Source organism: Urocampus carinirostris, chromosome 16 (assembly GCF_059441175.1).
Source record: "Urocampus carinirostris isolate Australia breed hairy pipefish chromosome 16, RoL_Ucar_1.0, whole genome shotgun sequence".
Taxonomy (NCBI): Eukaryota; Metazoa; Chordata; class Actinopteri; order Syngnathiformes; family Syngnathidae; genus Urocampus; species Urocampus carinirostris.
In genome coordinates this window covers 9,862,247-9,881,197 of record NC_142364.1, presented here as the reverse complement: position 1 = coordinate 9,881,197, position 18,951 = coordinate 9,862,247, and the positions used below count along the sequence as shown (strand labels likewise).

Below are 18,951 nucleotides of genomic sequence, written 5' to 3'. Positions count from 1 at the left end.
CATGCTCTCTGGCATGACTTTTTGAGTCCATGCTAATGCTAGGCTAACTGAAGGAGCAACAAAATGGAGTCACTCAAATGAATTCGTCACCGTGTATTGACGATTCATTTCTTTTTTGTTTATTTTGTTGAGTATCATGCTCTTTGGCATGACTTTTTGAGTCCATGGTAATGCTAGGCTAACTGAAGGAGCAATACAATGGAGTCACTTAAATTAATTCGTCACCGCGTATTGACGATTCATTTCTTTTTTGTTTATTTTGTTGAGTATCATGCTCTCTGGCATGACTTTTTGAGTCCATGCTAATGCTAGGCTAACTGAAGGAGCAACACAACACAATGGAGTCAATCAAATTATTTCGTCACCGTGTATCGACCATTCATCTTTTTTTTGTTTATTTTGTTGAGTATCATGCTCTATGGCATGACTTTTTGAGTCCGTGCTAATGCCACGCTAACTGTACAAACTTAGCATAACCAACCAATTGAATGAATTTAATTGACCCAATTCGAGTTAATATTTTATCGCAAATTTATTCTTTATTTTCTTATTTTTATTTTGTGAAGCATAACACTCTGGCATGACTTTTTGAGTCCATGCTAATGGAAAAACAGGTCAGTCGCCGGGACAGGAGAGCAAAAATGTGGTTGGGGTTGGAAGCGTGTCGTAAGCCAGGAAAGGAGAGTAGACGTGGTCAGGGACAAAAAACGGTCGAAAGCCGGGACGGGAGAGTAGACGTGGTCGGTATCAAAAACGGGTCGAACGGGAGAAAAAAACAGGTGGGAGTCAGGGTCGAAAAAGGCTTGCCTAGTGTTCACTGAGGTTTGCAGACGGACTGACAAAAGGGGACGGGCAGGAGTGGGTACAAGTACTGAACGGGAGCCAATCAGAGTCCGAGGCAGTTTGTGGACACAGGTGATTCACATCGGTAATCGTGACATGCCCGAGACAACATAGTAATAAAATGATAATAATACGCTAATAAAAAACAAACTAAACAAAATAGAAATAAATATACAAATTGTTGTTTAAGATAAATGCTAATTGGTGAAAAAACAAGATCAGGAAGTTGCTTGCAGTCCAATATGCAGTATAGTGTTGGTGGGATGCCTCAAGGTCTTAGGGGCACCATTTCCTGTGGTGTGTCTTGGGCAAGTACAGCCTGGTGGTGCCCATCCCTCTCCAGGTATAGTATAGTCTATTGAGCAAAAATAAAGCTTTCTCTTTCACATGCCGGAGAGAATTGAATATGAATGAATCGATGGTTCGCAAGCGGAGGAAGCTGAAAAGCCAAGTCTGTAAGACGGCCTGTAAGAGGGCACCCGATCCCCAATCGAACGGTGCGCCCTGTGTAGTGTTAAATACAGACATAGAACCATCTACGAAGACTGCGCCTTTTAACACGGTGCAACTTATGGACGCAAAAACACGGTATTCTATTTGTTTCACCTAATTGGTCTTGTCTGGATAGTTTAAACCACATTTTTGGGGTTTTACGTTTTTCCTTGCCAACATGTTGGTTTTAGATCGGGGGATAGTGTCGTTGTAACCTCTGCAGTCCTTTGAGACATTTTGTAATTAAGGGCGTGGCACTTTTATTTTGGTTTCGCGACAATTTTGGTCATATAGTTTTTTAGTCAGGCACTTGGGGCAGCTATGTGGGTGGAGTTGAGGGGGTCCTGATTGCGCTGCGTGTGTGTGGAATCAATAAGACTGCTGAGAGAGAGTGGCCAATGTAAACAAAGTTAAAACTGTAATAGGAGTTCAAAATAACGCACTCCAGACTTCGATATCGTCCTCTGTTGTGTGCAACATAAAAAATCTTTTGAATAAAATAGTAATCCTGCAAAGTAATCCTTAGTTTCACCAAGTAACCCTGTAATTTGATTACATTTATTTATGTACGGAAGACAATTACATTTTTCTGGTATCCTGGTTATATAACTGTCATGATTATTGATGTGAATCACCTGCGCCGCGGGTTCTGATTGGCTCCCTGTCACTATTTGAACCCAGTCCTGTCATTCCCCTGTTGTCAGTCCGTCTGCAAACCTCTGTGTATACTAGGCAAGCCTATTTACCTATGCCCATGACCCGTTTTGATCCCGACCACGTCTGCTCTCCCGTCCCGACTTACGACCCGTTTTTTGATCCCGACCACGTCTGCTCTCCCGTCCCGGCTTACGACCCGTTTCCGACCCCAATCACGCTTTTGCTTTCCCTGTCCCGGCTACCGACCTGTTTTTCCGTCCCTGACACCGCCATCGCTCGCTACGGAAGATCCACTTCCGTATTCAGATCACCAGGGTTGGGTAGGGTTACTTTAACTGGATTACTTTCAATATTTGCATAGCATATTTGGTATTGGAGTCATCCAAAAGTAATTGAAAGTAATCCAGTTAAAGTAACTTTACCCAACCCATCACAATCCGAGTGCGAGAACGACTTGTCCAGTAAGCATCGGATCTTTCTCATCTCATCTCATCTCATTAGCCGCACCGCTTATCCTCAGTAGGGTCGCGGGGGTGCTGGAGCCCATCCCAGCAATCATCGGGCAGTGGGCAGGGGACACCCTGAACTGGTTGCCAGCCAATCGCAGAGCACACAGGGACAGACACCTCGCTCGCTCATTCACACCTAGGGACAATTTTGGACCGGCCACCTGAAATACATGTCTTTGGAATGTTGGTGGAAACCGGAGTGCCACGCAAGCACGGGGAGAACATACAAACTCCGCACAGTAAGTCCGGTAACTGGATTTGAACCCACACAGGAGATTCCCAAGCCCTTAGAACTGTGCCGCACACGTGCTAACCACTGCCCCGCCATGCTGCCCCCCTTCCTCTTTCTTTTAATAAAATGATGAGAAACTGTTACGCGATTGGGTCCGCCCTGTGTGCTGGTCTTGACAAGAACTCCGTTATATAACCCCCAGTTAAGAAGTAAATTATAACCATAACCTTATCCTCCTTGTTTTATAACCTTATCTTCCCTGTTCCTTTATCTTCTTGGCTTTTTTACCTCACTGTGAATGTGTGAACCTGGAGTGTCATGCCCAATTTCGTTGTCACAATATGTTAACCCATTTTGTAACAGTGACAATAAAGGTATATTCTATCTATCTATTCTATAACGTGAAACATGCCCCTGGACCCCCCCTAGAGTGACCACCCACCAGTGCCTCACAAGGTTTTATAGCAAACAATGAGAATAAGATAAAATCGAATGCCTTTTCCTATGTCATCTACATACTTTCTGTTTCAATGGTTGGGATCCCATGATCTCACCACCGTGGTCCGGGTTCATTTCCTGTTGCATGCAATGTTGTGCTTATGTGGTCTTGAGTTGATTTGTGTAGAAGAAACCGTTCTCTTACTCTGCTTTATTAGGCTACATTGAGCCCGTTATTTGGTCCCGCCAGAGTCTCATAATCTTTAGGATTCAATAGTTTACAACCACAAATTCATCATAAATCTAGCTTCTTGTGTTTGCTTTGATAACCTTATCTTCTCTGTTCCTTTATCTTCTTGGCTTTTTTTAACCTCACTGTGAATGTGTGAACCTGGAGTGTCATGCCCAATTTCGTTGTCACAATATGTTAACCCATTTTGTAACAATGACAATAGAGGTATATTCTATCTATCTATTCTATAAGAATAGAGTGACCACCCACCAGTGCCTCACAAAGTTTTATAGCAAACAATGAGAATGAGATAAAATCGAACGCCTTTTCCTATGTCATCTACGTCCTTTCTGTTTTAATGGTTGGGATTCCGTTATCTCACCACCGTGGTCCGGGTTCATTTCCTGTTCCATGCAATGTTGTGCTTATGTGGTCTTGAGTTGATTTGTGTAGAAGAAACTCTACTCTTACTCCGATATATTAGGCTACCTTGAGCCCGTTACTTGGTCCCGCCAGAGTCTCATAAACTTTAGGATTCAATAGTTTACAAACACAAATTCATCATAAATCTAGCTTCTTGTGTTTGCTTTGATAACCTTATCTTCTCTGTTCCTTTATCTTCTTGGCTTTTTTACCTGTGAATGTGTGAAACTGGAGTGTCATGCCCAATTTTCATTGTCACAATGACAATATTTTTCTATTCTATTCTATTCTACCCGTTTTTTTCTCCCTGCAGGAGGTTTCGACATCACCATCAAGGGCTGGGGCGGCGAAGACGTGGACCTGTACCGCAAGTATCTTCGAAGTCCGTTGTTGGTCGTACGCGCACCGTCCCGAGGACTTTTCCACTTGTGGCACCAGAAAAATTGCACGGACCAGCTCACGCCGGAACAATACCGAATGTGCATGCAGTCCAAAGCCATGAACGAAGCCTCGCACGGGCAGCTGGGAATGCTTCTCTTCCGGAAAGATATCGACCGGCATCTCGGCAAGCGGGAAAAGGCCCAAAAGCTGTGACGGGGAATCGAACGTGGCACTCTGGAGCCCCGCCCAGTGGCTCTCTGACGCTTTTTGGAAAATGTTGATAGTGGAAAAATATATGGGTTCTGTAGGGCACAGGTGTCAAATAGGCCAGATCAGGCCCGCTAAGGGATTGAATCCGGCCCGCGAGACAACACTCAGAGAAGCGCAAGAGAAAAACAAGCTGCAGGTTGAAATATGTCCACTTGATGTTGCCAAAGACAGGGGCCTCGAACAAAGACACTGTACTTGTATTTATTTCTCTCTCTCTCTCTCTCTCTCTCTCTTTTCCACTCTCTGTCTCTGTCTCTTTCACTCTCCGTGTCTCTCTTTTTCTCTTATTTTGCTCTAATTTCCTCTTTTCCTTTTCTCTTTTTTCTCTTTCTCTCTTCCTACCCTTTGCGCTTTCTTTTCTCTTTTCTCTCCTTCTGTCTTTCTATTTCTCTCTGGATTTCTTTCTTCCTCTCCCTTTCTTCTTCCCCTCTCTCATGACTTTTTATCTTTTGTTTCTCACGCTCTCTCCCTCTCTCTCTCTCTCTTTCTCTCTCTCTCTCTCTCTCTCTCTCTCTCTCTCTCTTTCTTTTCCACCCCTTTTCTCCCACTGTCTTTCACTCTCCGTGTCTCTTTTTCTCTTATTTTGCTCTAATTTCCTTTTTTCCTTTTCTCTTTTCTCTTTCTCTCTTCCTACCCTTCGCGCTTACTTTTCTCTTTTCTCTCCTTCTGTCTTTCTATTTCTCTTTGGATTTCTTTCTTCCTCTCCCTTTCTTTCCCCCTCTCTCATGACTTCTCTTTTTATCTATTTTGTTTCTTATGCTCTCTCCCTCTCTTTCTTTCTCTCTCTCTCTCTTTTTTTCCACCCCTTTTCTCCCACTCTCTTTCACTCTCCGTGTCTCTTTTTCTCTTATTTTGCTCTAATTTCCTTTTTTCCTTTTCTCTCTTTTCTCTTTCTCTCTTCCTACCCTTTGCGCTTTCTTTTCTCTCCTTCTGTCTTTCTTTTTCTCTTTGGATTTCTTTCTTCCTCTCCCTTTCTTTTCCCCCTCTCTCACGACTTTATATCTCTTTTTTTCTCACGATCTCTCCCTCTCTCTCTTTTTCTTTCTTTGTCTGACCCTCTCTCCTTTTCCCTCCCTCTTTCTCTTATTTCTTTACCTCTCTTTTTCTTTCTCTTTAATCTACTCGTCCGGCCCCCGACAGAATGTTTTTTCTATCGTGTGGCCCCCGAGTTGAAACGAGTTTGACACCCCTGCTGTAGGAGGACACAATTATTCTTATTCTTATGCGTTTTCCCATGAATATAGATACAGTGCCTTGAAAACATACTTCTGTTTTTCTATATCTATTACTTTTCAACAACTGAATGTGTGTGTGCGTGTGTAGATTTGTTGGGAAGCAGTGACACCTACAGGAGAGAACGTAAATAGCAGAAACAAAAGACTTTTTGGAACTCCTGTGTTTTTTATTATATTCCATTCAATTTTGTATCCAATTTTATGACAAACTTTTTTGAACATTTGTTGTAGAATTCAAAATTTGCCTTTTGATCATTTGGATTTATTTAATATTCGTTTTACAAAAACAAACGCCTAAAAATAAGAGTGATCATAAAACCGAGGAGGTCGGTGTAGATTAGTTTGAGAGCAGCGACATCAACAGGAAAGAGTGTGAAACGCAGGAAGGGTTTACAGTCATCCCTCGGTTCTCGCGGTTAATGGGGACCAAAACCACCCGCGAAAAGGGAAAATCCGCGAAGTAGCGGCGCCCCTTCAAAAATGCTTAAAAAAAGTTTGTTTTTTTGTTTTTGTTTATTTTTTAATTATTTTTTAGACCCAGTTAATGGGGACCAAAACCACCTGCGAAAAGTAAAAATCCGCCGTAGCGACGCCCCTTCAAAAATGCCCTAAAAAAAAATTAAAAATATATCTATTTTTTTTAATTATTTTATTTTTTATTTTTTTTAGACCCGCAAAGCTCTGAACCCGCGAGTAGCGAGGTCCCACTGTACTTCACTTTGTTTTACAGTATATTTATCCCTCATAATTTTGAATTAAATCGAGACGTTTTTAAAATACTGTTTTTCAATTGGTTCGTTTGCCATCATCTCTCTTACAGGAGGAACCTGATACACCTCAATGAAAATCAAAAACAGACTAGAATACTTATCTAAATGACATTATCTTGCCTCAGTTTTTTTAGACGGATTATTTTTTGGGGTATTCATCCTGACTAACCCAATGGTCGTCTTAGTTTTAGAGGGCTTTGGGTTAGGGATTTAGGTTTATAGATTGTAAGGTTAGGGGGTTACGGGCTAGAATTAGGGTTAAGATTAAGGTTACAGTTAGGGATTACTGTTAGGGTTTAGAATTAAGGGTTGGAGTGTGAGAGTTAAAGGGGGTTGGGTTTAAGGTGCTAAGGTTAGGGGTTAGGATTGTGATTTTGGGGGTTAGGGTGAGAGGATTTTCGGGTTAAAGAGTTAGGGCTTGAATTACGGATTAGGGTTCGGGTTAAAGGTTATGATTAGAGGGTTGGAATTAGGGTTTGAGGGTTAGTGGTTAGGATTAGGGTTTGGATTAGGTTAGGGGTTTAGAGGATTTTAAGGTTAGAGGGTTTGGGCTGGGGTTACAGTTTAGAATTAGGGTTAAGGTTATGGTTAGAGATTACTGTTTAGGGTTTAGAATTAGGGGTTAGATTTAGAGGGTAGAGTTAGAACAGGTAAGGTTTGAGGTGTTAAGGTTAGGGGTTAGGGGTTAGGATTTTGATTTCGGGGGTTAGCGTGAGAGGATTTCAGGGCTAAAGAGTTAGGGTTTGAGTTACGGATTAGAATTACGGTTTGGGTTAAAGGTTATGGTTAGAGGGTTGGAATTAGGGTTTGAGGGTTAGTGGTTAGGATTAGGGTTTGGATTAGGTTAGGGGTTTAGAGGATTTTAAGGTTAGAGGGTTTGGGCTGGGGATACATGTCAGAATTGGGGTAGGATTACGGTTACGGTTAGGGATTACTGTTAGGGGTTTAGAAGTAGGGGTTACGGTTAGAGTGTTAGAGTTAGAGGGGGGGTTAGGTTTAAGGTGTTAACGTTAGGGGTTAGGATTATGATTTTGGGGTTAGGTGAGAGGATTTTAGGGCTCAAGAGTTAGGGTTTGAGTTACGGATTAGAGTTAGGGTTCGGGTTAAAGGTTATGATTAGGGGGTTGGAATTAGGGTTTGAGGGTTAGTGGTTAGGATTAGGGTTTGGATTAGGTTAGGGGTTTAGAGGATTTTAGGGTGAGACGGTTTGGGCTGGGGTTACAGGTTAGAATTAGGGTTAAGGTTACCTTTAGGGATTACTTTTAGGGGTTTAGAATTAAGGGTTAGAGTGTGAGAGTTAGAGTTAGGTTAGAATTAGGGTTAGGATAAAAGGTCATGGTAAAGTTTGGGGCTAAGGACAAAGGTTTGGGGTTAGGATTAGAGTTTGGGGATTAGCGTCAGAGGATTTAGGTTAGGGAGTTCGTAATAGGGTTTGAGGGTTAGGGTTAGAGAATAAATTAAGAGAGTGAGAGCTAGGATCAGGGTTTGGATTACGGTAAGGGGTAACAGTTCGGGATTATATTTAGAGGGTTCCAATTAGGATTTAAGGTTATGTTTAGAGGAAGTTATAGAGTTTGGGTTAGCTTTATGGCTAAAGGTAACGTTTAGGGATTTGTTTGGAGGTTAGGTTTTAATCATGAATAAAAGGAAAAAGTCTTCCTAATATTACTTTCTTTGTATTTGTTTCTATTCATAAAGTTTATGAATACTTTGTATGGTGTGTTATTGCTAAAATATTATTTTTACATTTTATATTATATCCTTTTGATGTGAACTGTAAAAAAATGTTTGATTTAAAAACAAACAAAAAAACATTTTTTTTATTTTGTAATTGAACAAACGGGTCATTTCGACCAGTGCTTTACTAGTTAACTAAATTATACTATAGTGTCCTTCTTATATTTTGTATTTATGTGCAATGTACTGTGAATAGCAATATTTAATACTATGACAATGTTTTTACGCTCGATGTCAGCAACCATTTATCGTTTAAGGAAGAAAAATGCAGTTTGTTGTTTTTTTTTAAATATTTTTTGTGTCATTTATCAAAATATTGACGTTGACTTAAAGCAGAGTTCCCCTAACTGAAGCCTGGGATGAAAATTTGCTAAGATTTCTTTCTTTTCTCTTTGATATTCGAAAACGTTTGGGAAAGGTGAATTCTGGTATTTCTTAAAAAAAAAAAAAAACCTATCACAATCTTTAAAAAAAACTGAAGGAATGTCAAGAACCAGAACAGGATCAGGACCCAAACGCGTGACGTTCTCACACAAGCCTTGTATTTTACGGGAAATGGGGGAGTCATGGATGTTAGGCAGCAGTCTGGCGTGGAATGATAGGAAGCCAGAGGCCGACGAGATCGATACCGATTGCCCGAGTTGATATCGGACAGATGGGGTCGATACCGGACAGGACGGGACAGACAGGATAGATAACGAATCGGAATATCGAAAACAACAGGAGAAACTAGACGGGGACGAAAACTGGAAAAAATAATAAACAGGACCAAAATAGACGGAATCTAAACTGAAAATGTCACGGGACCGGACCAGATCGGAGGCAGGAGGCAGGAAGGATGAACTCGATCACGTAACGACCAGTTACTTTTATTTAGCAAAATAAAAGTTGGCCAACACTCAGGGACAAAACAAAACAAAAACAGGCTTGCAGGCAAACAGGAACTCAGACTAGGAATACTCACAAAACAGGTTTTTACTCAGAACGTGCAAACACAGGTTTCCTCAAGTCAGACGGAACAGATTAATGCAGAACAGAAAATGCAATGAACCAGCAACCGGCAATCCCCAAAACCCGCCTTTAAGAAGCACACACGCAAATTAGACGATCTGCTACAGCCGGTGCCCAGGGGGCGGGGCCAGCCGGTCGCCACGGCGACCATGCTGGAGGTGACAGAAAACCGATATTAAACAGGACTAAATAAATGGGAACAATACCGTACAGGAAATACCAACAGGGACAGGACCGAGTTGAAACCCACGTCTTGTGGGGCAGAGGTTCGGGTCGGAAGCTAGTCGTAAGCCAGAATGGGAGAGCAGACGTGGTCGGGATCAAAAACGGGTCGTAAGTCGGGACGGGAGAGCAGAGGTGGTCAGGATCAGAACAGGTCGTAGCCGCAGATAAACAGGGGCAAAAACGGGACAGGCGAGAGTCAGGGTCAAAAAAGGCTTGAATGAATGGCATCGGTAATCATGACGAGTTTACAGTTTTCGGGTATTTTGTTTCAGACGGATCATGATGGTTTCACACTTAACCAAAGATACATCGGCAACAATCTCAAGCATTCACAAGCGCTTCGCCTTAAATTCAAACACTATTCAAACCCGGAAAACACAACATTACCGTCCAAGCGTTTTTAAGGATTTCAAGCACGCTTACGAACCCTGAATGCGGTATATAACCACATCGATTGAAGTCAATGGGAGAGCAGACGTGGTCGGGATCAAAAACGGGTCTTAAGTCGGGACCGGAGAGCAGAAGTGGTCGGGATCAGAACGGGTCGTAGCCGGAGATAAACAGGGGAAAAAACGGGACAGGCGAGAGTCAGGTTCAAAAAAGGCTTGCCTTATATCACGGAGATTCGCAGACGGACTGACCAAAGGGGACGGACATGACTGGGTTTAAATAGGGACAGGGAGCCAAATAAGCAGGCACAAGTGAATCGCATCAGTAATCATGACAACGCCGGGTTAGTTTTCGAGTATCTTGTTTCAGACTGATCGTGATGGTTTCACACCTAACCAAAGATAAATTGGCAACAATCTCAAGCATTCACAAGCGCTTCGCCTTAAATTCAAACCTGGAAAACACAACATTACCGTCCAAGCGTTTTTAAGGATTTCAAGCACGCTTACGAACCCTGAATGCGGTATATAACCACGTCGATTGAAGTCAATAGGAGAGCAGACGTGGTCGGGATCAGAAACGGGTCTTAAGTCGGGACCGGAGAGCAGAAGTGGTCGGGATCAGAACGGGTCGTAGCCGGAGATAAACGGGAGCAAAAACGGGACAGGCGAGAGTCAGGGTCAAAAAAAGGCTTGCCTTATATCACAGAGATTCGCAGACGGACTGACCACAGGTGACAGAAAGGAGTGGGTTTAGATAGGGAAAGGGAGCCAATCAGAGTCCGAGGCAGTTAAGAGCGGGAACAGTTGATTTTTACATCAGTAATCATGACAAGGAATCCTTATTTTCTCCCATTTCATGGTCTGAAATATTGAATTTTAATCTATTATGATGAATATTTTTTGTATGTGGTGATGATTCACAGGTATGAAAAAAATGTGATTTTTTTGGGGGTGTTTTCACACTTTTTACTATACTTTTTGATCTGATGCTGTATTTATTCTTCTGAGCTAAGATAATCATAAATCTCTGTTTAAGACAATCTGCAACCTCCACAATGCTCGACCAAATATGTCAACAACTTTGTTTTGAAATTGTTACGATTGAAGCAATAATTTAAGGAAACAGGACCCAATTGCGTAGCGTTTCTCACAGGTTTTATTGAAGGGAAGGGACGATCCGGTGTTCGGGAAGCAAGTCGCTCTCGTACTCGGATTGGGATCCGAACACGGAAGTGGATCTTCCGTAGCGGGCGAAGGCGGTGTCAGGGACAGAAAAACGGGTCGATAGCCGGGACACGAGAGCAGACGCTTGCCTAGTATTCACTGAGTATTTACTTTCCGTTGATTTCAGCTCGACATGTTTATTTTCAAAATAAAAGGGAACGTTGACACCAATTGTCACACCATATGCTAAAATGTACCAATTTGGGATTTTCTATTTCTAGAAAAACAAATTCAAAATATATTTATTATGATTTTTTTTTATAGAAAATGAACATGAAAGTTATGAAATAATTTAGATCATTTAAAGAATAATTTACTTTTTGTTGATTTCAGCTCAACGACAATTTTATTTTCAAAATAAAAGGGAACTTTAACACAAATTGCGTACCATATTATGGAATATTTGTCGTATTATATTAGAGAAAAACAAATTCAACATATATTTATTATGATCTATTTATAGAAAATGAAGATAAAAATGATGAAATCATTTAGATCATTTAAGAATAATTTACTTTTCGTTGATTTCAACTCAAATCCAATTTTTTTTCAAAATAAAAGGGAATGTTGACACCAATTGAACACCATATTCTAAAATGTACTAATTTGGGGTATACAAAGAAAATGAACATGAAAGTTATGACATAATTTAGATCATATAAAAAACAATTTACTTTTCGTAGATTTCAGCTCAACGACATGTTTATTTTCAAAATAAAATAGAACTTTGACACCAATTGGACACCATATTCTTAAATGTACTAATTTGGGGTATAAAAAGAAAATGAACATGAAAGTTATGACATAATTTAGATCATATAAAGAAAAATTTACTTTTCGTAGATTTCAGCTCAATGACATGTTTTTTTTCAAAATAAAAGGGAACTTTGACACCAATTGGACACCATATCCTTAAATGTACTAATTTGGGGTATAAAAAGAAAATGAACATGAAAGTTATGACATAATTTAGATCATATAAAGAAAAATTTACTTTTCGTAGATTTCAGCTCAATGACATGTTTTTTTTCAAAATAAAAGGGAACTTTGACACCAATTGGACACCATATCCTTAAATGTACTAATTTGGGGTATAAAAAGAAAATGAACATGAAAGTTATGAAATAATTCAGATCATTTAAGAATAATTTACTTTTCGTTGATTTCAGCTCAACAACACGATTATTTTCAAAATAAAAGGGAATGTTGACACCAATTGGACACCATATCCTAAAATGTACTAATTTGGGGTATAAAAAGAAAATGAACATGAAAGTTATGAAATAATTTAGATCATTTAAAGAATAATTTACTTTTTGTTGATTCCAGCTCAACGACATGTTTATTTTCAAAATAAAAGGGAATGTTGACACCAATTGGACACCATATCCTTAAATGTACTAATTTGGGGTATAAAAAGAAAATGAACATGAAAGTTATGACATAATTTAGATCATATAAAGAAAAATTTACTTTTCGTAGATTTCAGCTCAATGACATGTTTTTTTTCAAAATAAAAGGGAACTTTGACACCAATTGGACACCATATCCTTAAATGTACTAATTTGGGGTATAAAAAGAAAATGAACATGAAAGTTATGACATAATTTAGATCATATAAAGGACAATTTACTTTTCGTTGATTTCAGCTCAATGACATGTTTATTTTCAAAATAAAAGGGAACTTTGACACCAATTGGACACCATATCCTTAAATGTACTAATTTGGGGTATAAAAAGAAAATGAACATGAAAGTTATGAAATAATTCAGATCATTTAAGAATAATTTACTTTTCGTTGATTTCAGCTCAACAACACGATTATTTTCAAAATAAAAGGGAATGTTGACACCAATTGGACACCATATCCTAAAATGTACTAATTTGGGGTATAAAAAGAAAATGAACATGAAAGTTATGAAATAATTTAGATCATTTAAAGAATAATTTACTTTTTGTTGATTCCAGCTCAACGACATGTTTATTTTCAAAATAAAAGGGAATGTTGACACCAATTGGACACCATATCCTTAAATGTACTAATTTGGGGTATAAAAAGAAAATGAACATGAAAGTTATGACATAATTTAGATCATATAAAGAAAAATTTACTTTTCGTAGATTTCAGCTCAACGACATGTTTATTTTCAAAATAAAATAGAACTTTGACACCAATTGGACACCATATTCTTAAATGTACTAATTTGGGGTATAAAAAGAAAATGAACATGAAAGTTATGACATAATTTAGATCATATAAAGAAAAATTTACTTTTCGTAGATTTCAGCTCAATGACATGTTTTTTTTCAAAATAAAAGGGAACTTTGACACCAATTGGACACCATATCCTTAAATGTACTAATTTGGGGTATAAAAAGAAAATGAACATGAAAGTTATGACATAATTTAGATCATATAAAGGACAATTTACTTTTCGTTGATTTCAGCTCAATGACATGTTTATTTTCAAAATAAAAGGGAACTTTGACACCAATTGGACACCATATCCTTAAATGTACTAATTTGGGGTATAAAAAGAAAATGAACATGAAAGTTATGAAATAATTCAGATCATTTAAGAATAATTTACTTTTCGTTGATTTCAGCTCAACAACACGATTATTTTCAAAATAAAAGGGAATGTTGACACCAATTGGACACCATATCCTAAAATGTACTAATTTGGGGTATAAAAAGAAAATGAACATGAAAGTTATGAAATAATTTAGATCATTTAAAGAATAATTTACTTTTTGTTGATTCCAGCTCAACGACATGTTTATTTTCAAAATAAAAGGGAATGTTGACACCAATTGGACACCATATCCTTAAATGTACTAATTTGGGGTATAAAAAGAAAATGAACATGAAAGTTATGACATAATTTAGATCATATAAAGGACAATTTACTTTTCGTTGATTTCAGCTCAATGACATGTTTATTTTCAAAATAAAAGGGAACTTTGACACCAATTGGACACCATATCCTTAAATGTACTAATTTGGGGTATAAAAAGAAAATGAACATGAAAGTTATGAAATAATTCAGATCATTTAAGAATAATTTACTTTTCGTTGATTTCAGCTCAACAACACGATTATTTTCAAAATAAAAGGGAATGTTGACACCAATTGGACACCATATCCTAAAATGTACTAATTTGGGGTATAAAAAGAAAATGAACATGAAAGTTATGAAATAATTTAGATCATTTAAAGAACAATTTACTTTTCGTTGATTTCAGCTCAACGACACGTTTATTTTCAAAATAAAAGGGAATGTTGACACCAATTGTCACACCATATTCTAAAATGTACTAATTTGGGGTATACAAAGAAAATGAACATGAAAGTTATGAAATAATTCAGATCATTTAAAGAATAATTTACTTTTTGTTGATTCCAGCTCAACGACATGTTTATTTTCAAAATAAAAGGGAATGTTGACACCAATTGGACACCATATGCTTAAATGTCCTAATTTGGGGTATAAAAAGAAAATGAACATGAAAGTTATGACATAATTTAGATCATATAAAGGACAATTTACTTTTCGTCGATTTCAGCTCAACGACATGTTTATTTTCAAAATAAAAGGGAACTTTAACACCAATTGCACAACATATTATGAAATATTTGTCGTATTATATTAGAGAAGAACTAATTCAACATATATTTATTATGACTTTTTTTATAAAAATGAATATAAATAGTTTAGATGATTTCAAGAATGATTTACTTTTCATTGATTTCAACTCGATCACATGTTTATTTTCAAAATAAAAGGCAACCTTGACACCAATTGTCACACCGTATGCTAAAATGTACCAATTTGGGATTTTCTATTTCTAAAAAAACAAATTCAAAATATATTTATTATGATCTTACTGTAAAAATATGTAAATGTTATCAAATAATTGATCATCATGATTATCAATATTATTACTTTTACTGATTTACTTTGAACAAAAAAGTGAATTAAATAATATAATAACTAAAAACACTTTTTAGTATTCCTGTTCCAGTGACACACTTCATATAAGAGATTTTTTGGAGATTTTACTGAAAATAAATTCTAAAATAATGAAAAATATTTCAAATGATGAATATTCTGGACAAATGTGTGGATTTTAAGTCTTATTTTAGTTGAAAAATAAATTAAAAATGTGATCATTATTGAGATAAATAATATTAAAATTGCAATCAAATAAAAGATCATTTATTGTAAGTATTATTTTTATTTGACTTAAAAAATGTTTAATAAAAAGATTAAATGCATAAGTTCCACTGGCATAAATATTGAAGAGTTTTTTAAATATTATTATACCCAAAAAATGAATTTTACAAATTCTTATAAGAAAAATATTAAAAAGGATATATCTTTAAAATCATGTTGTATATTTTTAATATTATTTTTCTTATCTTATTAGAATAAACAAATTCAAAATATACACCATAACAAAATAAATCGGAAAATAAAGAAGATAAAAATGACTAGTAATTTTGATGATATCGAGTGTTTTTTTTCATTTTACTTTGAGTGACAAAATAATAATCTCAATTTATTGGCATCAATTTTCTAGGAGATTCTGTATTTTATTTTATTTAAGCGATTCATCAAATACCTTGTAAAATAATACAAATATTTAAAACGATAATTCGTATTTTTCTTGAAAAACATTAAAAATATAAAAATATAATGTTGTTTTATTTTCTAAATAAATATGAAAATTTAAAAATAAAATAACTAACGATTTATTGTAATCAATAAATTATTTATTGATTTTCTTCAACCGGTTATTGTTTTTTGAACTGCATTGAAAAAAAAAACAAATGTGAAAAAATAAAATAATAGTGCAAAATATTGGCCGTGGGGGGAGTTTCTACATTCTTTTTCTCACTGCCGCCACCTTGTGGTTGAGAAAATCCATTCGTTATATTGAACAATCTATTCGAGAGAGCAGCTATTTTCTAAAAACTACTTTTTAAAAATTCATGAGCGCCAAACGATTCCAGTTAGGAAATAAACATGTAATTACTATGTTATTATCATGTTATTACCAGGTTGTACTAAGGAGAAGTCATGTTAAAAGACGAATATATCTTCCTTGGATATGGACACTGATCTCATCCGTCGATTTTTTTTCAAAATAAAACGTTTCCATTTACAAATGTAACAAACCATTCGTTTCGCTTTAATTTGAAGTCATCATTATGTTCAATTTCCTTCATTCATTCTAATATTCCACAAGCCAGGAAGTGAATGTGTGTAAGTATTGACCACTAGAGGGTAGTGTTGCTTTATTTAAAGAGAGCCGTTAACAAGAGTGACTCATGGCAAGGCAAGGCCATCCGTCAAGTGGCTAGAAAAGGAAACAGTGGAAGAGAAAGTGCCAAATGCCTGATTGGCGCAGCTCAGTGACAGTTGCTAACAACAATAGCTGCGGATGCCGAGTGACACTAAAGGGTGAAGCAGGAGCAGATGATGATAACAATAAAGGGGCTGGAGGTGGAAACAGTGGGAAAAAAACACAGGATCTGAGTGATGATCTGAGATCTGTTGTGAAAAAAAAGTGACAAAAAAGGATGAAGAAGGAGCAGCTAAAAATAACTACAGCGCAGTCTTCAATAGCGCAGTAAGAACTGCGTTAGTGTCATAATCTGAAGGTTCTGAGTCCATCATCATATGAAGCATTGAGTTCCAATTCTGAGCTTTTTGAAAATAATAGAATAAATGAAAAAAAAAAAGGGATTTTATTTTGCAATTTTTCACATTAGTCACAGCTTTGTTGGCGCAGCAGGTAGCGCGTCAGTCTCATAATCTGAAGGTCGTGAGTTCAACCCTCACATGAAGCACTGAGTTCCAAATTTGGGTTTTTTGAAAATAATACAAAAAAAAATGAGAAAAAAATGGATTTGACTTGAGCAGTTTTTCCAAATAGTCACAGCTTCATTGGCGAAGCAGGTAGCGCGTCAGTCTCATAATCTGAAGGTCGTGAGTTCAATTCTCACATGAAGCACTGAGTTCCAAATTTGGGTTTTTTGAAAATAATACAAAAAAATGAGAAAAAAATGGATTTCACTTGAGCAGTTTTTCCAAATAGTCACAGCTTCATTGGCGAAGCAGGTAGCGCGTCAGTCTCATAATCTGAAGGTCGTGAGTTCAACTCTCACATGAAGCACTGAGTTCCAAATTTGGGTTTTTTGAAAATAATAGAAAAAAAATGAGAAAAAAATGGATTTGACTTGAGCAGTTTTACCAAATAGTCACAGCTTCATTGGCGCAGCAGGTAGCGCGTCAGTCTCATAATCTGAAGGTCGTGAGTTCAACCCTCACATGAAGCACTGAGGTCCAAATTTGGGTTTTTTGAAGATAATAGAAAAAAATGAGAAAAAAATGGATTTCACTTTAGCAGTTTTTCCAAATAGTCACAGCTTCATTGGCGAAGCAGGTAGCGCATCAGTCTCATAATCTGAAAGTCGTGAGTTCAATCCTCACATGAAGCACTGAGTTCCACATTTGGGTTTTTTGAAAATAATACAAAAAAAAATGAGAAAAAAATGGATTTGACTTGATCAGTTTTTCCAAATAGTCACAGCTTCATTGGCGAAGCAGGTAGCGCGTCAGTCTCATAATCTGAAGGTCGTGAGTTCAACCCTCACATGAAGCACTGAGTTCCAAATTTGGGTTTTTTGAAAATAATAGAAAAAAATGAGAAAAAAATGGATTTGACTTGAGCAGTTTTTCCAAATAGTCACAGCTTCATTGGCGAAGCAGGTTGCACGTCAGTCTCGTAATCTGAATGTCGTGAGTTCAATTCTCACATGAAGCACTGAATTCCAAATTTGGGTTTTTTGAAAATAATAGAAAAAAAATGAGAAAAAAATGGATTTCACTTTAGCAGTTTTTCCCAATAGTCACAGCTTCATTGGCGAAGCAGGTAGCGCGTCAGTCTCATAATCTGAAGGTCGTGAGTTCAATATCACATGAAGCACTGAGTTCCAAATTTGGGTTTTTTGAAAATAATACAAAAAAAAATGAGAAAAAAATGGATTTGACTTGAGCAGTTTTTCCAAATAGTCACAGCTTCATTGGCGAAGCAGGTAGCGCGTCAGTCTCATAATCTGAAGGTCGTGAGTTCAACCCTCACATGAAGCACTGAGTTCCAAATTTGGGTTTTATGAAAATAATAGAAAAAAATGAGAAAAAAATGGATTTGACTTGAGCAGTTTTTCCAAATAGTCACAGCTTCATTGGCGAAGCAGGTAGCGCGTCAGTCTCATAATCTGAAGGTCGTGAGTTCAACCCTCACATGAAGCACTGAGGTCCAAATTTGGGTTTTTTGAAGATAATAGAAAAAAATGAGAAAAAAATGGATTTCACTTTAGCAGTTTTTCCCAATAGTCACAGCTTCATTGGCGAAGCAGGTAGCGCGTCAGTCTCATAATCTGAAGGTCGTGAGTTCAATCCTCACATGAAGCACTGAGTTCCAAATTTGGGTTTTTTGAAAATAATACAAAAAAAAATGAGAAAAAAATGGATTTCACTTTAGCAGTTTTTCCCAATAGTCACAGCTTCATTGGCGAAGCAGGTAGCGCGTCAGTCTCATAATCTGAATGTCGTGAGTTCAATTCTCACATGAAGCACTGAGTTCCAAATTTGGGTTTTTTGAAAATAATAGAAAAAAAATGAGAAAAAAATGGATTTGACTTGAGCAGTTTTTCCAAATAGTCACAGCTTCATTGGCGCAGCAGGTAGCGCGTCAGTCTCATAATCTGAAGGTCGTGAGTTCAACCCTCACATGAAGCACTGAGGTCCAAATTTGGGTTTTTTGAAGATAATAGAAAAAAATGAGAAAAAAATGGATTTCACTTTAGC

General features: G+C 37.2%; 1 protein-coding gene and 2 non-coding genes across 3 annotated transcripts in view; all 3 read left to right on the top strand.

Annotated features, from left to right (window-relative positions):
• LOC148350238 (chondroitin sulfate N-acetylgalactosaminyltransferase 1-like) overlaps positions 1-4,420 on the top strand; it is a 29,575-nt gene extending 25,155 nt beyond the window's left edge. The window contains exon 7 of the mRNA XM_088319997.1: positions 4,140-4,420. Within this exon, the coding sequence (XP_088176123.1) occupies positions 4,140-4,420 (281 nt within the window). The remainder of the gene's footprint in view (positions 1-4,139) is intronic.
• A 12,924-nt stretch (positions 4,421-17,344) lies between these two features.
• Positions 17,345-17,417, top strand: trnam-cau (transfer RNA methionine (anticodon CAU)). The gene has a single exon. It is a non-coding gene; the product is annotated as a tRNA-Met (tRNA).
• A 1,392-nt stretch (positions 17,418-18,809) lies between these two features.
• Positions 18,810-18,882, top strand: trnam-cau (transfer RNA methionine (anticodon CAU)). Its single transcript has one exon. It is a non-coding gene; the product is annotated as a tRNA-Met (tRNA).
• The last annotated feature ends 69 nt before the right edge of the window (positions 18,883-18,951 follow it).